This window comes from Vanellus vanellus (genome assembly GCF_965231255.1).
Source record: "Vanellus vanellus genome assembly, chromosome: 7".
In the NCBI taxonomy this organism is placed as follows: domain Eukaryota; kingdom Metazoa; phylum Chordata; class Aves; order Charadriiformes; family Charadriidae; genus Vanellus; species Vanellus vanellus.
Genome location: NC_138912.1, coordinates 39,976,837 through 40,000,142, shown reverse-complemented (window position 1 = coordinate 40,000,142; position 23,306 = coordinate 39,976,837). Strand labels below are relative to the sequence as shown.

Below are 23,306 nucleotides of genomic sequence, written 5' to 3'. Positions count from 1 at the left end.
CTACAAATTACACAGGTAATTCCATGCACTGGCGCAGACACAGTTGAGGATCCAGGTTACTCTGTCACACCATATTTGTGTGTGCTCCTTCATCACCCATTATTTTAAGAGCAAAAGGGTGTATCATTGCTCCCCTCACTCCCAAATGATTGAAAGATTGAGTTTTGCTTCTGCTCAGAAGAAAAAAGAAGAACAAAATCCTAGTCAGACTTTCCCTGACGAATAGCGAACTTTTTGGTCTGACTGCATGACAGGCCAAAAGCATCGAGGCTGGGAGCTGGCAAAACTATGGCACCTGATTTCAAAGAGGTTCCTAGTATAGAAGGAGGAGCTGCTCTTGCCAAGGGGACTGCCTGCTGCCAGTGCCACTGTTAACACCCCCCAAAAAAAAACCCAGAGGGGGAAGAGAGACAAATAAATAATTGTTACCATATGAGTGCAACCCTTGTATTTAGAAATAGATTAATTAATACTAACACACACAGCAAGAGCTTTATGACATCCCTGCATTAAAACACACTGCAGTTTGGAAAGGCCACTCTCTATTCTACATAAAATACACCAATAAATACACAAGTGATCAGCTACTTTAAAACAGACTACTGTGATGCCTTTCTTTTTTATTTGCTCCTCTGCTTACCAATAAATACAGCAAAACCGATACAATTTTCTGTGTCATTAGACAACAGCTTTAGGGACAACTCCAGTCTGTCTCCAAAAGAATCAAACGTAATTCTGCTCTATTCTCATGAGAGACCGTCCTTACTGAACTGACTTTTGCCGTCTGTTCATGCAAAGTTTACCGGCAGCAAACCCTACGGCTTTGTATAATTTTGCTCAAAGTAAAACTAATACCTTACTACATTTAACAAGTTTAGCAATTAAACGTTGATACCATTGCCTCTTATTCTTTTCCTCTTAATCCTCTAATTGGCAAATTAAGCAGCAAATACTGAAAATATTTCATACTTGCAAAACTGGCACTCGGTAACCAGATGAAGGATATGTTTTTAGATTTTCTGTAAAGACACACTCTTCACAACTAACTGATACGTGCTTTGATCACTTGGCTCAGTTAAGAAGAACTGCAGACTGTTATCGAGTCAGACTGTAAAATTAAGGAGAGTGCAGTAAGTACAAAAGAGGAAGGAAGCCAGCTCTCCTCATCAGTGGCAGGATTTGAAAAGGCCAACCCCACAGAAGTGGTTTATGCCCTTTCCCAACAATAGGAGCTGAATGACATCAGCACTGGTTATGTTTCAGAAGCTTGCTTTTTATTCAGCAGCAGAGCTGCAGTGAGCTTCCTTTTTGGTTTTTTGCATCACACCTGAACCCCCCCAAAATTGTTACAAGATGTAGAGATGACTTTTTGTTCTCCTTGCTACTAATATTCAGTACTCAGACAATTACCTGTATCTGTATCATTCTCCAGCATGGGTTGCGAACAGAAGGAAACACGAAATATAAAACAAATGGATTCCCGAGACAACTGAGTTTGTAAACAGCAAATGTACAAGTGGTACTTACAGTTTGATCATACAATATCAACATAACATGAAATATTGGAGCCCTATCATGATTCATTCCCTTTTCAAGACTACTTCACATGCTCCTTCCCTGTGACTGGGCTAACCGATGCCTGACAGGTTAAAAAATAAAAAAGAAAAACACAGAAGAGACAAGCAAGCCCATCCCACATTTCCTCTAGAGCTTTTTGTTATTAAGCAGTTTTCAAAAGCATATGGAAATAAGAACTCAGTCAAATTTACCTTAATAACCAAGTCAAACTTCTGGTGCAAATCCCTGTTTATTGGCTTTAGGAGCGTGAGTACAGCTGTTGTGAGATTCATATGGAAATACTGTGGATAATCCTCAGGAGTACCTGTAAAAAAGACATTGAGGTTTGAACAAATGCTCTTTCTGAAAGATTTAGTTAAACAACATATTTATTTTGCTCATTAGTCAACGGAACACAAACTAATCCTGCTATTATAAGGATAAATATTGCATCATGTGTACAGGGAGCTTAATGGTGCTACTAACATTATGCGTTTAATATTATCATTATTTCCTTATTCTCCCTAACCCCGGAGATTCTTCTCAACCGGGAATACCCCTAAGTATTTGACTGCAACAGGAGCCCAAACACACCCGCAGCCGGTGGAAATTTTGCTTCTCAGTTTTCAGAAGATAGGTATAAAACTAATGAGATGAGAGGACATGAAGAAATGAGCTTTCACTGCACATCATCTTCTACTTCTATGCACCACATTCCTGAAACTCAAATGGCTAAACGCATACCACTGAGGTTTTCTCTTTTCCCCTTGGAAGTACATTTTTCCTGAGGTATTGCTGGACCTACGCTGACATTAGTCACAAAGCAAAGAACAATATGAACCATTTTTTTTAGTGCATGTCTTTAAACAACGAAAATACACAATGAGGTGATGTGATAAAGATGTTACCACTAAGTTCATGATAACCATGTTATTGCTCACAGATGATGCCCTGACATTTGCAATTTAAAATGCACATATATAAATGCACAATAAATAATTGTTACCATACGAGCGCAACCCTTGTATTTAGAAATAGATTAAATAATACTAACACACACAGCGAGACCGTGCGCGTTAGTATTATTTAATGCACATTTTAAATACCTTGGTTCTTGTAGCCCTCTGTTGTACCTATCAGCAAGCTCTTTAATGCATTAGTAATAACATATACATAAGTAATAACAACAGATACGTTATTTTAGAAATCCTTGTAAGAAAAGAAGTTTCTCATCAGGGAGGAAGCACCAGATGAAAGCTCATCTGTGTCTAACAGCTTCCATTTATTATCAGCAGTAAATATCAGCAAGTAAGCTCACATGGCTGTGAGTTTCCAGGATACTCTCCAAGCCAGATAAAACAGAAGCAGTCAGAGCCTGAACAGATGTATGGACCCGCGGAGATCCAGCAAGGGCTATGCAAAGGACGGAGACAGCCATGACCTTGCTCTGTGCCTGGCCCCTAGGCTGGCCAGCGAGGTAGCTGCAGCCCAAAAAAGTTCCCATGGAACCATGCTCAAGCCAAAAGGCTCTAGCAGCATAGCCTGACACAGCAGGAGGTAAGAATTAAGCCACAGTGATTTTAAGCTGCATAATTCTCAAAGAAAGTATACAAAAAAGTAGCAATGGTGGAGTATTAATTGTCAGGGTGGGATAACACAATAAGCATATGGGATTCTGATCACCAACAGTCTGTTGCCTATCAAGGAATAGAGGCTATACCATTTTTTTTTCCCTAAAAGACAAAGGGATGTTCCCCCTAACGTGCATGGCAGGAAACTGTCTGCCTACTCTAGTCTCTGTGTCTCATCCCAGTTCGTTTTGGTTTAACTGTCTGACTTTCCCTGAGCCAGCTGACTCTCAGCTGGGGAGATGTGAGAGCACAAATCCGAACAGAGCAGGGCTCAGAAAGCCAAAGTGTTTAGAAACAGCACGAACTCTGGCATCTCACAGCTTATCAGTATTACTAGAAGAATCCAAAGAAACCAAAATACAGGTTCCAAGTCTAAGATCTCGAGTCATTTTAGGAGTAGGAATAGTCCTGTTTAGCAGCTGAGAGGCAGAAAGCACTCCTGGATAATGGTATAAATGCCCCAAAACGTTCTCTGAGCTGATGAGTTATGATATTTTAAAGCAGCCATGACAGCAGGACAAATATTTCTGTGCCAATACAGTATAAAAGGGCACAAAATTCAACACAAAAAAAGACCACTTTTCTGATAAATGATGCTATTATTTGTTCACCTTTCAAGTGGAATGATTAGAAAGTCAGTAGCTATCCCAGGAGACAGATTACCATCCAAACTCATGTGCAATACTTTAATTTGGAACTCATCATATGACAACCATTTGCTACACTGTGTGTATATTGTGCATACATATATAGTGTATATATACACACACACTGTACATACTCTGCAAATATCTCTGTATACATGTATCCCATACACCCAGAGAGTAGTAACAGGAAGAACCACTATGGATTATTTTTTCCTATTACACCACCAATATAAATGCAGAGTTTCTGGCTCCAAGTTTTCCCTCTCCTTCCTCCCCTTTTAATTTCAACTCCTAATTAGCTAATCTAATTTTTTTAAGAGCACTAGGCATCCAGCAGGAGCTCCAAGCTTTTGGCAGATAATAGATTGCTGTAGTCTTAGGAGGCTGCACATCACAAGGGCTGATGACGAAGCTAAGAAAAACCAAGAAACGAAGGACTAAATGCAAAAGCAAAAAACAAGACATTCCCTGATGGAGGACAAATACGTCGGGGAGGATGCAGACAGCTGTAAGAGGCACAAAGTGATCTGCAGCAGGGAAAGTGAAGTTCATATCGTGTAAAGATGCCATGAAAGAATCCAAGAAAAAAAAAAAAAGAATAGGTAAAGGAGGAAAAGACAGCAAGGAGAATGATCGGGAAAGTAAAGATTAGAGTGCAATAGAGCTGGATTGCCTGAATCCTAACTGATGATGCCTGCTCAGTTGCTGCCTACCACAAGAAGTCCAAACTTTGGGATACCTTAAATTCTGAAAGTAAAGTTTTCCAGGAATAGAGATATCTGCTTCTGCAGACACAAAAACATTTGTATTTTGACAGATCAGACCAACCCTCAATCCACACTGTTGCCTGATCTGCTTCCAGAAAGGAGGGATTTCCTACTGCAACTGTAACTATGTGTCTTCAGAATGTGTCATCTGCATAGTACAGACGAGCCCTACCGGCCAGAGAACTGCTCACACCACTCCTACACTGGCAGTCGCTCATGAGTCCAACCTGCAAGAAGATGTAATCCAGGAAAAGCAGAGAGATCTAAAGCTCTATGGATGAACTCTGAGAAATTCAGGCCCTTCAAGAAGGACTGGCAGGGGCTATTAGGAGGGGGTTTCGCCCTCTATGTCAGTGACCAGCTGGAGTGCATGGAGCTCTACCTGGGGATGGATGAAGAGCTGACCAAGAGCTTATGGGTCAGGATTAAAGGGAACACAGGGGCAGGTGACATGACAGTGGGGGTCTGCTACAGGCCACCTGATCAGGAGCAGATGAGGCCCTCTATAGACAGATAGGACCGGCATCGCATTCACAGGCCCTGGTCCTCATGGGGGACTTCAGCCACTCCAATATCTGTTAGAGGGACAACGCAGCAGGGCACAAGCAATCCAGGAAGTTCTTGGAATGTGCCAATGACAACTTCCTTCTCCAAGTGGCAGAGGAGCCAACGAGAAAAGGAGCTATGCCGAACCTTGACCTTACCAACAAGGAGGGGCTAGTGGGGAATGTCACGCTCAAGCGTAGCTTTGGCTGCAGCGGCCATGAAATGGTAAGAGTTCAAGATCCTTAGGGCAGAGAGGAGGGTGCGCAGCAAGCTCGCTACACTGGACTTCAGGAGAGCAGACTTTGGCCTCTTGAGGGATCTACTTGGTAGGGTTCCATGGGATAAGGCACTGGAGAGGAGAAGGGCCCAAGCAAACTGGTTAGTATTCAAGGATCGCCTCCTCCAAGCTCAGGGGTGATGCATCCCAACAAAGAGGAAGTCAGGCAAAAACACAAGGAGGCCTGCATGGATGAACAAGGAGCTCCTGGACACACTCAAAAGCAAACCCGAGGCCTACAGAGGCCCATGCCAACCTCGTGAAGTTCAACAAGGCCAAGTGCAAGGTCCTGTACATGGGTCAGGGCAATCCCACGCACAAATGCAGGCTCTGCAGAGAATGGCTTGAGAACAGCCCTGAGGAGAAGGACTTGGGGGTGTTGGCGGATGAGAAGCTCAACATGAGCTGGCAATGTGCTCTCACAGCCCAGACGGCCAACCATATCCTGGGCTGCAGCAAAAGCAGCATGGCCAGCAGGGCAAGGGAGGTGACTCTGCCCCTCTACTTTACTCTGGTGAGACCCCACCTGGAATATTGCATCCAGCTTCAGAGTCCTCAGTACAAGAAGGACATTGACCTGTTGGAGCAAGTCCAGAGGAGGCCATGAAGATGATCAGAGCGCTGGAGCACCTCTGCAATGAAGACAGGCTGAGAGAGTTGGGGTTGTTCAGCCCAGAGAAGAGAAGGCTCCAGGGAGACCTTATAGCAGCCATCCAGTATCTGAAGGGAGCCTACAAGAAGGCAGGAACTGGACTTTTTACAAGGGCATGTAGTGATAGGACGAGGGGGAATTTCTTCAAACTGGAAGAGAGGAGATTTAGTGGATATCAGGAGGAAATTTTTCACTCTGAGGGTGGTGAGCCCCTGGCGCAGGTTGCCCAGGGAAGCTGTGGCTGCCCCATCCCTGGAGGTGTTCAAGGCCAGGTTGGACAGGGCTTGGAGCAACCTCGGCTGGTGGGAGGTGTCCCTGCCCATGGCACGGGTGTTGGAACTAGATGATCTTTAAGATCCCTTCCAACTCTAGCCATTCTATGAAATTCATCTTGTCTGTGCGTTTGGAGAGATCTAGGTATCAAAAGGTGGTGAGCCAGCAGGCACCGGTGGGTCTTTAAGCACCATTGAGATTGCATCATCCACACCAAAAAAGAACCCTGAGTGCTTGACAGACCTCCAGTTACACTCTTTTGGCCCAGGCAACAGAAGCAGCGAGCTGACAGCCCAGGAGGGAACACGATCTCTTCTACCTTGATGATCTTACAGCAGAGAGGAATGTTCCCAAAGTGAAAAGCACTCTTAGGTTTGCCTTACTAGGAGCCAGAGGAGGTCTTTTGGGGGAGATGTTGCCTGCCAAGGTAAATGCGTCAGGGTGCTCACAGGACTGGAGAGAAACCGCCAAAAACATTGTTGTAGTTTTGGGCTCTTCATTTAAATATCAAACAAATAGAACACTTAATTCTCCAAATTTGGCAGCATAAATGACAGAGACAGTTCCAGGGTCAAAACCAGAAGCTGATGATTTAAAGGGAAACATGACTTTTCCCAAGGACCAGCCCCAGAGAAAATAAAGCCTTAAAATTACTAATGCAAATAGCTAAGGGAAAACCTGCAAACAGGGCTGAGCAGTAAATACAAGAGTAGCACAGGGCTGTGATGCAGTTAGCACTAACAGAAAAAAATGGGTTGAGATTGCAGATGAGAGAAGGTGAGCTGGCTTCTACTCCGTTTTTATTGCACGCATATTGCATGCAAAGGGAGGGGGCTTGCTTACACACTTGTGTACGCCAGACACTGTATGTGGGTCTATTGCAATAACCAAATATATTAACATTCCTAAAAGTCAAAGATTGGAAAACTTAGTGCGTGAAAAAAAAATTCCAAACATCATGTTTGCAAATGTAAAGATCTTGGGCATTTTATAAGAAATGAAATATTATATATGGCCCCAGTTCAATCCTCTTCTCTGAAGTACTCTACTGTACTTTGGAAGGTAGTTCTTTCATCGTGTACTTTAACCAATACTTTAAATAGAAGACAACAATCCCAGCAGTACTATGCTGTAACTAGTTCTCTAATCTTAGGATGACCCTCAAGAATATTTTAGACCTAATCTTCTATCATTTTATCAGTATCAGTCCATAACTACTTGAAAAAGTACATTCAGACATCTTGATATATCCTTGGAGAAGATTGCTCTCAGAATGAGAAAGAAAGCAGAAAATAATGGGCCAGTAACATACTTGGGCTATTTCTTAAATTCTCAAGTGCCTTACCCTCAAGTTACTTTTCTCTTCAGCAGTGCTACGCTCAAGTGAATGTGCAACAATTCAGGCATTTATTGTTACCTCATTGAGTGAGTCTAAATTCTTTTCAGTGAACTGCAGGGGAACCTGTTGTTGTTGGAACTGGAGAGGTTCACTCACACCCTCCTCATGGGAAGATCACTAGACTGGGCGGAAGCAGCACTGAGGTATTTATCAGAACACTTGAAAGGCTAGTTAGCTTGAAAGTATAACAGGTAGAGACAGAAATCTTTATGGGTACTTAAGGATGAGGTTAGTAAGCCACATCAAGCAGAAGTGAGTTATTGCTGCAGTGATGCTGGGGCTTTGTTAAAATAAATGGGTCTTTACAGCAGATCCTGGACGTGGCCTTGGGCAACCTGGTCTAGTGAGAGGTGTCCCTGCCTATGGCAGGGGGTCGGAACTCGATGATCTTCAAGGTCCTTTCCAACCTAAATCATTCTGTGATTCTATGATCCTAGAGACACTGAGAAAGATGCACAGATTTCATATATAACATCCATAGTGCCCAAAGCATATACCAGGACACTTGTACAAGTGTGCAGCGGGAGGAAGAAAGCTGGGTAAAAGAACAACCAAATTAGAACTCAGTCAAATCAAGTAAAATTCAAAATCATTCTCATATTTGTTAAGTAGCTTATTCTCTCATTCTATGGGCTTAGTTCAGACCTTCTAGTATTTAAAAAAAGACATATCCAAAGATATAAAGAACTATGTTTAAATCTAAACTAAGGGAAAAATCCATATAACAAGAAATATCTGCAAGGCGTATTTCCTGTGAAGCTATTTAAAATTTTCTGAGGTAAAAGCTAAAATATAAAAAGCACTGCATACCGGCAAAGATGAGGACATTAAAATCCTTAAAATCCAAAATGAAATTCTTCTGAAGACCATGAGGGGGAAGGGGGAAGAAAAAAAAAAAAAAAAAAAAAAGATCGCCTTTCTATTGAAAAATCCCCCAAACTGAACCAAATTGCTGTAGTACATCTTTCTGAATTATTTCTTTGAAGTCAAAATGGTCATTCAAACATTAAAAACATCACATTAGTGAAAGACAATTTTCAATAAATTCACTCCTGAAGAACTTTGCAAGTTATGCAAAGAACTTTTAAAAAAATGAACTAAACATTGCACTAGGGCATAACTGTCAATAGCAGAATTTATAAATAAGCCAAGTCAATTTTCAAACATAAAACCAGCTAGTATATTTACTCTACAAGTATTTACAAATTTCCGTACCAACCAGTTTTGCTTTGCTGGAAGAGGACCAGCTGACAGCAATGCATCTCTTGGTCTGCCAGATTTGAATCCAGTTACTGCCTGAAGGAATCTAGCTAGCAAACAAAACCAGACGTCTTAGAGGACGCTGAGGTCTGCCGTGCTGAGGCTGATCTGCCACGGCCATGTCCCTTGCCATGGTCCTGGGAGCAGATCCCTGGAAATGCCTCAAGACCAGTCCGTTGGCACCGAGGGGGTTCAGGCTCCTGCATATTGCACACAGAGCTCAGGACTTGCACTTTCAGTACAATGGTACGTGGGTACAGTAGCAATTAATTTGTACCCTCTTAAGATGGCAGACATATCAAACCATCAAACCTACTATTTTTCCCCTTCCACAACAGAACATAAGCATACTTTCTTTTTTAACAAGCAAAATATGCGATCTGCTCATTGAAATCTTTACATCCACTTCTCCATAGGTGAGAAAGCTACACAAGCTGCAGTTTAACACAGCAAATGTGAAAAAGACGTGATTCCACAAACCACAAAATTTCCCATTCCCACGCTAGTCACAGGGCACAGAAATTACTACAACATCAGTCTCTGTACCTCGGGAAGAACAGAGCAGGTGGAGCACTGCAACTGCAGATCCCTGCCTTAGGCCCTCCCATCATCAAATCGTACAAGCCAAGCAATTGGAAACAAATGCCAAACACAGGAAAGTACCAGGAAACAAAAAACAACCACAGCAGAATACAAGGTATCTCCCAGCAAAGTGGGTATCTCTGAACTCTTTCTAGAACTGCATTTCCCTCTGGCCAGAAAGCTGCATAAACTAAACAAACACTAAATTACAAGGGAAAGTACGCAAGCTCACAGACAGCAAACTTAAAGGTGGATGCAGTAAGGCCCTTTACGTTGCTGTGTGCCAGAAGACTTTTGGAAGGAAACCTGCTCTAATTGCCTTTCTTTAGCATCTTTATTGCACCTTTACACCTGTGAGTGAAAAATGGATGGCAGCATAGCTACGAGCAGACAAGTCTCTTTCCTTTTGCTTGCAGCGTTGCTCCATTCACCAAACCAGGCAATTTGGAATCTAATCAGAATAAATAATAATAAATAATGCAACCATCTGAAATAAGCTTCTAAATTGCAATTAAATGTAAATAGGTAGAACAATGATTTCAAACACCCCACTAACCACAATATGAATTTTTATTAGGTTTCCACTCTCCCAGTCAATCTTTCTCTGGCTGGTCATAATAAAGCGACTGATTGTGAGTGATAGCAAGAGTAGCAGACACCAACCAACTAGGATGGAATAGAGGATGCCCGGTCGATCGGAAGGAGGCTGGATGTTTCGATCCTGATCTATGGCTTGTATGGGTGGAGTGACACTGATGGGATTCACACGTGCCTGAAATGAAAAATCAGACAGATTTGAAACAGAAAAATTAGAAGGCCAGCAGGCAGATCTTCAGGTTTAACACAAAAACATCCCACTGAAAAGGATATATGCTGAAATTGCAGGAGAAAAAACCCTTATATTTAAGAATAGTTACAGCCCACGTCCCTTTTGAAATCGAAATCAAGTAGGCAACGTATATATTTCTACAGCAATCTCCTTTCTCTTAGATACATTTTTATACTATAATAGTATCTTCAAGGAAAGGAAGCTTGCAAATGTTCAAGTAAATGCTTGACTATGCTTCTATAAATAATGTCTTGAATCAGACATTTCAGACATCATCATAGCAGCAAAATACAGCAAAGGCTTTAAAAAAGGAAATAAAAACAAATTGAATCTGAGAATCATTAGGAGCTAGAGTGGCTATGATACATGAATACATACTGCAAAAGAAATTCAAGCCAAGGTACAGACATTTCAGGGATAGACACATTTGAAGAGCTTGGATGACCACTGCAATAATTCACACCATTATTCAGAAGTTGAGTGATCTCGTATGCCGAACATGGACACAGAAATCCAGAAAAAGCATTCACAGGCTTTCACGTTCAATATTTGTATGCTCAATTCTTTACCTACCAACTAAATAGCATCCCTGTACCTATTAATAGCACTTAGCTCTCACTGTTGCTTTGAATATTTTCTAAAGTTGTCCTATGTGGTAACACCAGAGCTGCCATTCCCAACTCTAAAAGAACAGTTTCAGTAACCTTGGCTGCTTAATCAACTTGAAATGCAGCTACTCCATGAATGTATGTGCATCAGTCTTTTTCCACCCCTTGCAACCGTCTATTTGTGTGGCCAAAATGTTTAATAATCTCTATGAAAAACCAGACGCCTTTTTTCCACATACCACTAATCCTGGCAGCCTTTGCTTTGGAAAGCTTTAATGGTCCATGTTCTGCAAGAGGGAACTTGAACTTTAGTGTAGGAATAGGAATGAGACAAGTCCATGCTTGGCCAAGTGTTGGCACAGCCTTTAGAAATCCCCCTGCTGAGACGTGGAAGAAATCTGCAAATCTTAGTGACGCCTGTCAATAAACCTAGAGGGAAAAGAAGTGAGCCAGGAGCAAGACAGGAATGGATGCAAGGCAGTTTGCAAGAGCAGAGAGAGTTAATACCCCCTCCTGTAACTTTGGATATGTAGCTACAATAACACAAGCTACTCTGGCCCACAATTTGCCCTCCCCAGAAATAATTTCCTGTAGGTTACTGACGTCCAGTGAGGTTTTTCCAGGCTCATGAGCCAGGGCTTGTAGCCACACAGGGTTACACAGCTCTCAGCTTTGGGTGCAGAGCATCTGCCTACCAACACGGAACTGGTACCTCCTCATTTCTGGCTCTCTGCTCATGGCTTTTTCCACAGTTCCCAACGAGCAGGCGAGGTCCTTTGTCACACGCCTGTTTCCAATTTTGACTGTTTAAAAAATTAAACTGTCAAAAGTGTAATGAGGAAGATGAGCTCAAAATAGGCATAAAGAAAGAGAGAAGAAGATATATTAGACAACGTTTGAATTTTTAAAATGATTAAGGACTGCATAAAAGTTACATGCTGAGAGATCAGATTATGCATAAAACTGTCCGAGACTAAAATGCTATTTTTAAATTTACAGATCAGTTGAAGCGCTCTCAGACAAAACTGCATTATCGTTAAAAACATAACCACAACAAACCCAGTCTCGTTTGCTAAGACCAGCTAGGTTTTAAACTCACCATTACAATATTGCAGGCCAAGCTGAAACATCCGAGTCTATGCTAGAGTAACAGCGACGCATCTAGCCTTGTCAATAACGACCTGTCAGCTGTACCCGACCACCAATACGAGACTAAAATAATAATTGTTGGATGTATAACTCAAATAGCAAGGACATGTGCTTTATGTTCCAATTCAAGGAGAAGCTCAACAGAAGCATTTAGAAAAACCGCATTTGAAATTTAACAGGTTCTACTTGAACAATAGATATTTTATCCCATGCTGCCACCTTTACACTTACTCCTCAGAACCAAAGCAATCAATTGAAGAGAAGAAAGTCGTATAAGAAAACAAAGTAGTATAAGAAAACTAAGAATGAAACATGAAACCCATCAATCTTTTATTCCATAGAAGTTGTTTTTCTAAGCACTGTATATGCCCTGAAACGGGCTGCTCACAAACTAGAAGATATCATGCAACAAGATCAGATGCAATCCGCTGAAATGTTTAGGGGTAATTTAAAACTATTTTGAATTAAATAGGCTGATGTGCTTTGAAGCAAAGCTAAAGGTACTTTCATATTGTTTTAATAATCCATAGATAATGCAAGTATCTTTTTCAGTTAAACTTAAATTAGAACTATGAAAACATATCTGCACAAAGAAGCAGCCATTAAGTATGCTAATGAATTTTTAAAAGCACATGTAGGATGGTTTCAGAAGGTATATGTATACTTTTTATGAAAAATAATTATTTTAAAAATTTGTAGTCAAAACATGTTTTGATCAATAGCAGTAATAACTATGATCATTACGTAGGGATATTTCTTTCTTTCCTGAGTGCTTTAAAATGCAAAAGGCATAAACAGGTGCTCACAACATCCCCCAGGCCCAACGATGTGGTGCTGCTTGGCAGAAAACACTGCCAGAGCTCCTGGCACCGAAGGCACCTTGCTGGAGCCCATCTCGCTGGGACACGGCCCCAGTCCTGTCCCCAGAACTGTTCCGAGTATCACGGTTAGTAGTTGTTGCTAGATAATAAAATACCCACTGCCATCCTCACCAGGAGGTCCAGAGAAAAGATGAGGCTTTGCTCATCCCTTTGAGAGAGAGGACACAGTCACATACAGATAGAAGGTGGCTCCTGACTTAAGCAGAGGAGGTAGAGCCTCCTTCACAGCTCTGCAGAGTGGGCAAACATTACAAAATGGGGTCCGTGACAGCCACCATTGTGTATTAGAGCCAACATCCTTGCAAAAGACAAAAAAAACCCTATCACTGTCATTCTCAGAATCAAAAGAGAGCTCTGTAAAACGACAGAAGCTCGTTAAAAGGAAGGGAAAACAGATTAACGAATGAGTGCAATGTTGGCAGGGCCCAGGACTGTTTAAGGACTTTCAGTTAGAAGTTTTTATAGAGACAGGCTTGAGAAAGGGCAAGGCAGATCAGCACGGTTATGCGGCGGTGCGGTGAAGGTTACTCAGGATAAACAGATGGCCTTCAAAAACCAGCCCCTTCAAAGTGAAGAACATAAAAGGGTTCAGAAGCTCTGGCAGAAGTAGGTGATTAAAAAAAGAAACAAACAAGGAGATCCTCTCAGTTCAAGGGTAAAATATGCAGTAATTTATTTACTTTTTCCTCACTAGGGAAGCCATTTCTCAGTTATTGGTTTTGGTATTAATAGGCTTCAATATAGCAGAATACACCATCAGGCAGGCCAAAAAAAAAAAAAAAAAAAAGAACCCAAAAACCCAAACCCCAACTTGCCAATGTTATCACGTTATCACAAGTATTAATGAATTAAAAAAAAAAAAAAAACCAAAAAAACCAAACAAGAAAATCCTTCTTCAAACAGAGCTGTGACAGGACGCCTTTCAGGGAGCCTGCAGGGCCAAGAGATGATCAAGGCAAAAAAAAAAAAAAAGAATTAAAAAAGCTCAGAAAGAATAAGGCAGTAGCACAAACCCTGATTTTTTTCTCCCTCCTTTTGTGCTCACTGTGAAAGGACTGGGATGGATCCACATGCCAGCATCTTCTCCATGTGAGATGCCTTGCAGGTCCCACAAAACGTCATAGTATTCAGGGACACTATGGATGGAACAAGCCAAAGGAAAAGCAACATGAGGCGAAGAGCAGATGGATTTCTAAAGGAAGGCAAGAGTGAATGATAAGAACTTGCTGTGGAATGTAATCCCCTGCTTAAAAGTGCTTTGGTACATGAGGAACAGCAGGTGGCAAACGCAACACCAAAATGAAAAGGGTCCCAGGGTGACCCAGGGGAATACCACCATGAAGCCTGAGGCTTGTCCCAGGAAAAATTTGCAGATGATATAACAACACTCTGAGCAAACACATAAGTAAACACAATACACCAGGGAAAATTTGGGTTTCTGGAAAAGGAAATCCGGCCCCTCAGATTTACTGTGGTTCCCCGCAGGAATCATGGGCACATGGATACCACAGAACTGTTTGATGTAGCGGTAGCACGTGCAGACTTCCAGCCAACTTTGACAAGCTCCCTCACAAAGTACTCTTAATGAAAATTCGGCCTAGACCACGAGTGAAGACCTGTGTATCCCAAAACAGTTAGGTTAAGAGACATGGGGCAGAGTAGGAGTGAGCTTTCAGTTCCCCTAGGGAGAGAGAGGAGAATCCACAAGGATCTGTGCTAGTATTGGAGTTGCGTGGCTCACTCCTACATGACCTCAGAAACATGGGGGAGAACTCAGTAAGAACTACTACAGATTATACTAAATTATTCAGAGTAGAGAGTATGAGGGTCACCTGCAAAAGACTGCAGTTTTAAGAACTGAAGGCTCCATACTTAATGAATTACCTCAAGTTTTTTCACATTTTCCTTTTACGTATTCAGTCGTTTTATGAAAAAACACCAACCAAAACTCTCCGAGAAATCTTCTCAGCTATGTTTGGGAGGGCAATGAGTCAAAATGATCCTCCTTTTCAATGAAGTCAAACAAGACTTGACTGCTTTGGGGCTATGAGCACAGAGCACTGGGAATCTTTCCCTCAGCTCTTTTCAATAGAAAGATCTCTCGTTACTCATTACAAAATGATCACTGAATAATAAAATGTTTATTCATAAATATCATTAAAAAAATGCCATTTGCCTACCCCAGTCACCAAACAATACACACTTCAAAAAGCAGGATCATAGAGTTTGTCATGAGAACGATAGGAAAGACGACTGGAAATGATCTGAAATTACTGTTATAAAATCGAAAGGGCTAGAAAGAGGAAAAAAACCACAACAGCAAATACTCATTCAAATGCTTTGTCTTAATGCATTTAACGTAGCTGGAAAACACATTAATTTGCTACGCTCTTTTTATGTCTTGTTCTTTGACCTGTGTGGTTAACCAAAATTTGGCTGCAAATTGTTTCTGTTTAGAGGATAAACCAATAATGTGTCCAGGTCTGTTTGAAATAATCCTGCTTATTCAGTAGAAAGGCAAAAGCCACATTTCCCTGGAGAGGAGAGAAACCGAGCTTCCAGACACAGTACTTCATCTTTGAACATACTTCAGCCACAAACACTCTCCTTGCTTTTATTCAGGAACTGACTACCACCACCACATCTGAGACGGTCTCCAATGTTTCCTTCTCTGCCTGCTTTTCTGTTTTGGTGTACAAACTTAACACAGTGAAACTCTTTCAATTTTTATATCTATTTCAAATGGTGACATGCGGCTAGAGCACAGATGCCTAAGTGGGAACACAACATAATAATATGATAATAAAAAAATAATAATGACTGGCTGAAATTTTCCTTTTTTTTCTTACCTGAAAAATACATTAAATAATCTAAAGCAAAATATTTTTAAACCAGCACATCATTGACTAGGCCCAAGACTTGCAAAGTAAGCCATAAACCTCTGCATGCAGTGTTCTAGGCTCCTACGAAGTATAGTGAGGAAAAGGAACAGCTGATTTTTTAAATTTATTTATTAACATGGAGCTTAATAAATTTAGGACTACAGCTGCATTCAGAAATCCAAACAGGATCTCTAGGTATCTGCGTATAAACGTGTATTGTTTTCACCATCATATGGTGAATGAACTATAGTATAGAACAATTAAAAGGGAATTTACAACCAAGATGCAGAATACACATTTTGTGCTTTCAAACATAATAAAACAACATAAAAGTGACTTTTTTTAAAGTGATGTATTTCCCAAAGATTTTGTATATATGTTATTTTATTTAAAACATTAAGATGTCCAGCAATGCCAGACTTTGAATTAAAGGATATGTAATTTGTTGGAAATGTAATAACTCAATTATTTGATTAAAAATTGAAACTGAGGTTTTTGCCTTCTTACACAGATGCTTCTGATTGATCGTTCAAATGACTGCCACCTGCCTCCTACTCCTTCCTTAGTTATACCTCCCCTCATCATCCTCATCTGCCACATTACAGGCAGAAGTAAACATTACCAACTGCTGAAAAAGATAAAACCATATGAAAAGAAAGAGTTCCCAAACTTCTGTTTAGATTCACCAAGGTGAGTTTCCCACCCATAGTGCTCCTATGTCTATTAGCCTGCATGAAATCCACTAACAGAAGGCACAAACCCCTACATCTTTAGAATTTATTATTGTCTTCAAATATGGTGAGACATTTTCTACCCACTAATTCACCCTGAATACTCAGTTATTAAGACATACACAAAGACTGCTAAAATATTTAAAAAGGAGGAACATCATGAAAATATGCATTACTCCACGTTGACCAAAAGAAGATACCTCACAGTGCTTTGAGCAATAAACCACCAAAAAAAGGAACGTTCACTTCCATTAACATTTCAGTCTGCCAGTTTGTTGTGGCATTTCTTAGGCAGACATACAGTTAACTAAATCACAGTGTTACCAAATAAATTGATATTATTTTAAAATAATTTCCTAATTCATATTAAACGCTGTGCTACCTATTCAATTGTCCTAGGACCTCTAAGGCACTCGTATACACACATACAATCTGTTCTACAGAGGTATGCAGTACATTTATACAATGATTAATGCTGAACAGTTAGGCATTTTCTGTAAGGAGTTCAATAAATTGTCTAATATCGAAAAATCTGAAATATCTCCCCAAGCGTTTTTTCCTCTGAGAACGTAAGAACATATATTCAATTGTGAAAAGAGCATACCTAATTCCTAAATAGCTTCTTATTCTAATTTATTCAGATTCAGGAGATTATCATGTTCATTAATTTGGTGGGAGAGTTTCAGAAAGATACTTTTTCCTATAATGGCAAGTAAGTATTTTGATCTGCATCAGCTCAACTAACAGCATTGCAACTGAGATTGCTTCCAACACTAGAAGACTGATGACATTATGTCACTCAATTGGCAAGAGTTTATAAAAAGTTGTCTTTTCCCCTACATTTTCAGGTACTGCTCCCTTTTTCTTCTCAGTCTTCACATTTACTATGTGTCACAGCGGCGACCCTCTCCCGCCTCCCTACCCCACACCCCCATCCACGCTGGCATCCCCCATCAATAACTGCAAGCAAACCCAATTGCTTTGCCCTCCCATTTTCCCAGCTGCCAGCAACCTCTGCTTCCAGACTATCAATCACCCCACGACGCCTTGTGCTGCTTTCACGTCAAGTGGCACACACTGACACCCCCAAGGAACACCAGTATTTTTATTGACTGGTAGCACCAAGTGCAGTTCAACCATAAAAATCGAGGCTGGGGACTCGTATGCCCGAGAACTCCCCTCCTTCCCCAAGCTGTGGGCATGAATCCAGACAGTCATCCAGATTTCCAACCAAGGACACAAGGAACTGAATTCTGCACCGATTAAGTGGCGCAATGATTTTCAAGGAAATAAGACCAGAGTTCCCTGCCCCTCTGTTGTCAGGTTAAAAATACATAAAAAGAGTTTGGCAAACCAGATTAAATCACCGAAACACACAGGCTATTTCTTATATTTGATAATTTATAGTCTCTACTGCTTTGAATAAAACTAAGGAAGATGCACATAATGCTTTGTAACATCCAAGTTGTATGAACACACAGACGCAGCACCCTCTTCTTTTCCCACTTTTTGTTTATCATGTTATTTTCTAGCAAGTGCTGAGAACTGTAGAGTGTTTCAGAATGATAACTTCTACTCACAACACAAAATATTCCAAAAGAAAGCACTGCATTGCATGTAACCATCACTTTTTTCTTGGGTTTCTCTCACAGTATAAAGCAATATAGATACATGTAGTTTATTAGAAAAGGGTGCTGAATATCAGAGCAATTAGTTAACATAAGACATTTCATGCTAACATTTTAAACCCTGAAAAGTATTTTTTTTTCAGCTTTCCCACTTAGGAAGCTGTAACTGTGCCCCATGGACTTCATATAGAGCCTTGAGGCCTTCAACGCACATCACAGTCATAGCTTAGATGAATTTACCAAACAAGACAACAGAAGTCTCATCTCTGTGCAAAGGTGAGCAGCTTTTTGCCGGATAGAAAATATTCACAGAATCACAGAATTTTCAGAGTTGGAAGGGACCTGTAGAGATCATCTAGTCCAACTCCCCTGGCAAAGCAGGATTGCCCAGAGCACATTACTCAGGACTGCATCCAGGCAGGTCTTGAAAATCTCCAGAGAAGGGGACTCCACAACCTCCCTGGGCAGCCTGTGCCAGTGCTCTGTCACCCTCACCATAAAGAAGTTTTTCCATGAATTTGAACGGAACTTCCTGTGTTCTAACTTGTGCCCATTGCCCCTCGTCCTGTTACTTGGAACCATTGAAAAGAGCCTGGCTCCATCCTCCTTCAGCCCACCCTTTAGATACTTGTACGCCATAATAAGGTCTCCCCTCAGTGTCCTCTTCTCCAGGCTAAAGAGTCCCAGCTCTCTCAGCCTTTCCTCATAAGGCAGATGCTCCAAGCCCTTAATCATCTTAGTTGCCCTTTTACCAAAGCAACATACAATACCCCATGCTGACATCCAGAACCCCTTCAAAGGGAGCCCTACAATGTTAAATCAATAAAGTTTTTGATGAATCAGTATGGTTACACTGGTTATGCTTGCACTTCCTTGAGAAACACGCGAGGTCACAATACAAGCTGTAAATCGGAAATTAGCTAAGTGATATCCACGCCGTGCAGAAATACATTCACTATTGCCAACACACAGTACTAAAACAGCGGGAAGAACTGCAAAACCATTCCAACATCATTCCTTGCTGCTGCTTCAGATGCTTTGCCAGTACAACAAGGGCTGTGACAAAACACTAACGAACACAAATCCATCATAAAGTAAAACGCAGAAAATATTTCAACGGAGTTACCCAACCACAAGGGAAGTAAATAAAAAAAAAAAAACCCAAACAAGAAAAACCCTAGGAAAGTATATTAAAATGAAGATACTACCAAAAACTTGCCATTGGTTAGATTGAGTATGTCCTGTCCGATCTCCTGTTTGCAGGATCTCACCATTCTTGCCTTCTTTACTGGTAGCTGCAAGTGCCTACAGAGGCTCCCTTTGATCAGCGTGTTTGCAGAATTTCCTACGCTACTCTTTGAGGGCTACCACGATACAAAGATGTACAGGAATACAGGGTGAATGGGATTTTATGACCCTCCTCTTTGTCACAACACAGAACACCAAACTTCTGGGCTAAGATCTCAACTGAGAGCCAATACAAAGAGAGAGGAAGAAATACCTAAGCACAGAATTTAAAACACACACTGAAGCTCTGAAGCCAAAAAAGAGAATGGAGAGTAAAATCCTCTGCAGAAAATTGTTCGGATCAAATTGTCATAGGAGCTACACAGGTTTATATAGCAAAAATTCTATGCCTCAGAAACTACTCTCCAAGAAAGGGCAAATCTACATGAAGAAACCAACTCTTTCAAAATCTACATTGCTCAGCCCTGAAGGATTTGCAGCCAATTCACCTAATCGATACTTCTCACTTGTTTGCAACACTGTACATACATCTGAAGGTTCACGCTCTGTTAAAATAATACTTCTTACCACCAGTGATGTTGCAGGGTCCCACCAGAGTGTGTGAAATGTCTATGCTTGCCATGAAAATGAAATAAGAGCAGCACTGAACAGCATTCCTAGAGATTAGCTTTGCTGTGTCGCACTTGGGTGAAAGGGCACTTTTATGAATACCACTAGTAAAACAGGAACTATCTTATAACAGTCCACCCAGGGGAATCTTACTATTAGCAGCAGATAGTAAAACTGGCATTATGAAATCATTGTTAAAAATTGTTTCATTCAGGCATATTTGTAGGCAGAAAGTAATAATAATGGGGGTTGATCTGCAAGTTTAAAATAAATCTAACTTTTCTATTTATTATTTTTAAAAATTTCACCTTCATTTCAACAAGCTACCAACAAAAAGCAACAGCAGGTAATTTATGCAGTTGATATGTCTGAACTAACCTCTCATGTCTTCTCTGGGGGTACAAGAAGTGTTTTACTAATCGATGGGAAAGACGCGAGATTGATAATTAAAAAGGGTACCTACTTTCTAAATTCAGCACTTTAATTGTCAAACAGCTTTTAGCACCTTATTTAGTTGTTCTTAGTTTTCTGTTGTCCGTTGTTTATGCAGTTTACTGAAATGAAAATTGTAAAATTCAAATATCCTGACAGATCATGTTGTTAACAGAGTAAGCTGTCAAAAAACACAATTCCTTTCATTTACTTATAAAAAAAAAAAAAAACAAAACAAAACCAAAACACAAGAAAAAACCACCAGGCACCTTTGAGGGGGAAAAATATTTTGAAAGAGCAGCAAGACAGCATAATGAATGAGATCAAAGAGGAAAATAGAGACTATTTTTATCAATGATGTCTTCCTGGAACAGCAGGTCCAAAAAAGAATTGAATTTCATCAGGATCTGATCACAGTGCTTACTAAATTGCTTTTTCTGTATCTGACATGCTTTATAAGAAATGTCTCCAACACGGTATCTGTGTTGGAGACTAAACGAAATGCATTATGCAATGGGCCTCCTGCCTTGGCAGCCAGGTATAATCTGTGCAATTTGGGCAAAAGCAAGAATTCAATCGGGAGGTTCTACTTGTTCCAATGTGATGACTGTGATTAAAGAACAATAAACATTTCCTTTTTGACAGTTCACTTTTTTCCATATGAAGTATGAAGCCTATTTCCTTGATTATCTTTCAAATTCTTGATGGTAGGTTTATTATTATTATTTCTGTTCAGGATTCAGAATGAGGCAAGAGAACAGCAGCAGAGAAGCAAGTTGTAAAACCCAAGACAAATGCATCTACTTCTGCTTCACAGATTGACAAAAAAATAAACGTTTAAAGATCAGTGTAGCACTGCCATAATGACTTAAAGATTACTTTTTTCATTTCTAAGAGTAATTTCCTTACAATACAAAAGTCTCTGAAATATTATCCCCACTTTGTTTTTTTTTAAATGCATATTTTTCTCAGAGGGGAAAAAGGAATGCAGTGGTCCACTGTGTCAACAGTTGCTAATTTCAGCTGAATTTGCAAACACTTCATCTTACTTGATACTGTTAAGGAGAAGAGGCTGATGGCTTCTCTACGCCTTTAGAAAAATTAGCCACAATATAATATACTAGAAAAGACGTTATGATAAAAAGGTATGATCAAAAGCAGAGGGCATTAGCCTGAATACATACAGACTCTGGCTGAGCAAGTACTTTACAGTCTGAAAAAAAAAAAAAAGACGAAGAAAAAAATACATGAAAGATCTATAAAACTGTGTGTTACAGAGAGTATGAATAGGATCAGCTGCTCATTGCCTCTTGCAAACCAGCAGCTCGGGAATGCCTAAACGTTGAGCCTGGTGGCAGGCTGAAAACGAGCAGAACAACAAGGATCTTCACCCAAATACAGTCACGCTATGGTGCTCCTTGCTACAGGCACCATAAGTGCTAAAAGTTTACCTTGGCTCCAATATCAGACAGGTTCACAGAACAACAACAACAAAAAATATATCTACTATCAATTTTTGAGACTGCGCTTCTAATTGTGACATCGGAGAACCCTTTTGGGGAAGTATAACCGGTACCACTGGTGGGACCTTTCTTATATTAATTTGCATGAAACTAGACAAGAAATCCCACAGAAAACAGTAATTTGAAATTCAGAAAAAGGTTAACATAGAAATTAATATGTCGATATTTCACCCATATCTTTTGTGCCTTGACTGATTCATTTTACATATAGATTTTATTAAGATAATGTTGTTGGGTTTTTATTTACACACTTAGTATCTTCCTTCAGAGATCTTTGTTTGACAGAGCCATTTTCTCACCTGGAGGAACAAGCAAGGGCAAAAGTCTCAAAGGAGAGGAAATTTCAGAAGTATTGAATCTGGAGTCAAGCAATGTTTCCATCTGTCAGGCTGGTACAGGAGTTTAACATTTGGGGTCAGCAAAACACCACTATGGATCACCAGCTTTGTGAAGGAACATTTACATATTTTTTTTTTTTTTTTTTTTTTTAATACTTGCAACTAAACTGGCACTTTTCTATTTTAGGCATGGGAATGCCAGCTGCAACTATCTCACACCTGACTTGATTCAAACTGCATCCACTACTGTCCTTTTCACATTAAAGTTTGTCACCCTGTCGAGAGATAATTTTAGGTAGATATTTTGTACTCAGATCCAGCTACAAGTTCTATATCACCGTTATTGTTAACCACTTTATTATGCTTGTTTAATGGTAACATTAATGGTGGCATTAATGTCACTTAGATTGAAGGTTAAAGGAAAAATTAGTTTTCCGAGATGTATTTAAAATGCTTTAATTTTCAATAAATTTGTGCAGTTATGCACATATATTATGTGTGCCTGTATGCACACAATCTGCAAGGGTCGCTTCAGCCGTAAGTTCATCCTCACCTCTTTTTATGATATAGTGAAATTATACTCTTACGTTTAAATGCTTCTTTTCCAAAATCCCAATACTCTTCCAGAACAAAAAGCAGGAATCATTTACAAAGCAAACTTGGGCACTGTTGTACTGCTGGAGTTATTGATGCAGAGCCAAATGCAGACTAACCACGTCTTCTTGTTTCAGAAGAGGGCGTTCTGGCTCACCATGAATTTCCTCATGCTCTAGAAGAAAGACTGCTGGGATTTAAGCAAGTTTTTTCTACGGAAGCATTATCAATAGCACAGAGCAGAGGCAAAGATAATTGTACTG

General features: G+C 40.4%; 1 protein-coding gene across 4 annotated transcripts in view; it reads right to left on the bottom strand.

The window, feature by feature from the left end:
- Nucleotides 1–23,306, bottom strand: part of PCDH15 (protocadherin related 15) — a gene marked incomplete at both ends in the record, with an annotated part of 369,409 nt that overhangs the window by 216,510 nt on the left and 129,593 nt on the right. For all 4 annotated transcript variants that reach the window (XM_082486051.1, XM_082486048.1, XM_082486050.1 and 1 more), the window contains 2 exons: nucleotides 1,770–1,882; nucleotides 10,255–10,363. In XM_082486051.1, the coding sequence (XP_082342177.1) occupies nucleotides 1,770–1,882; nucleotides 10,255–10,363 (222 nt within the window). The remainder of the gene's footprint in view (nucleotides 1–1,769; nucleotides 1,883–10,254; nucleotides 10,364–23,306) is intronic.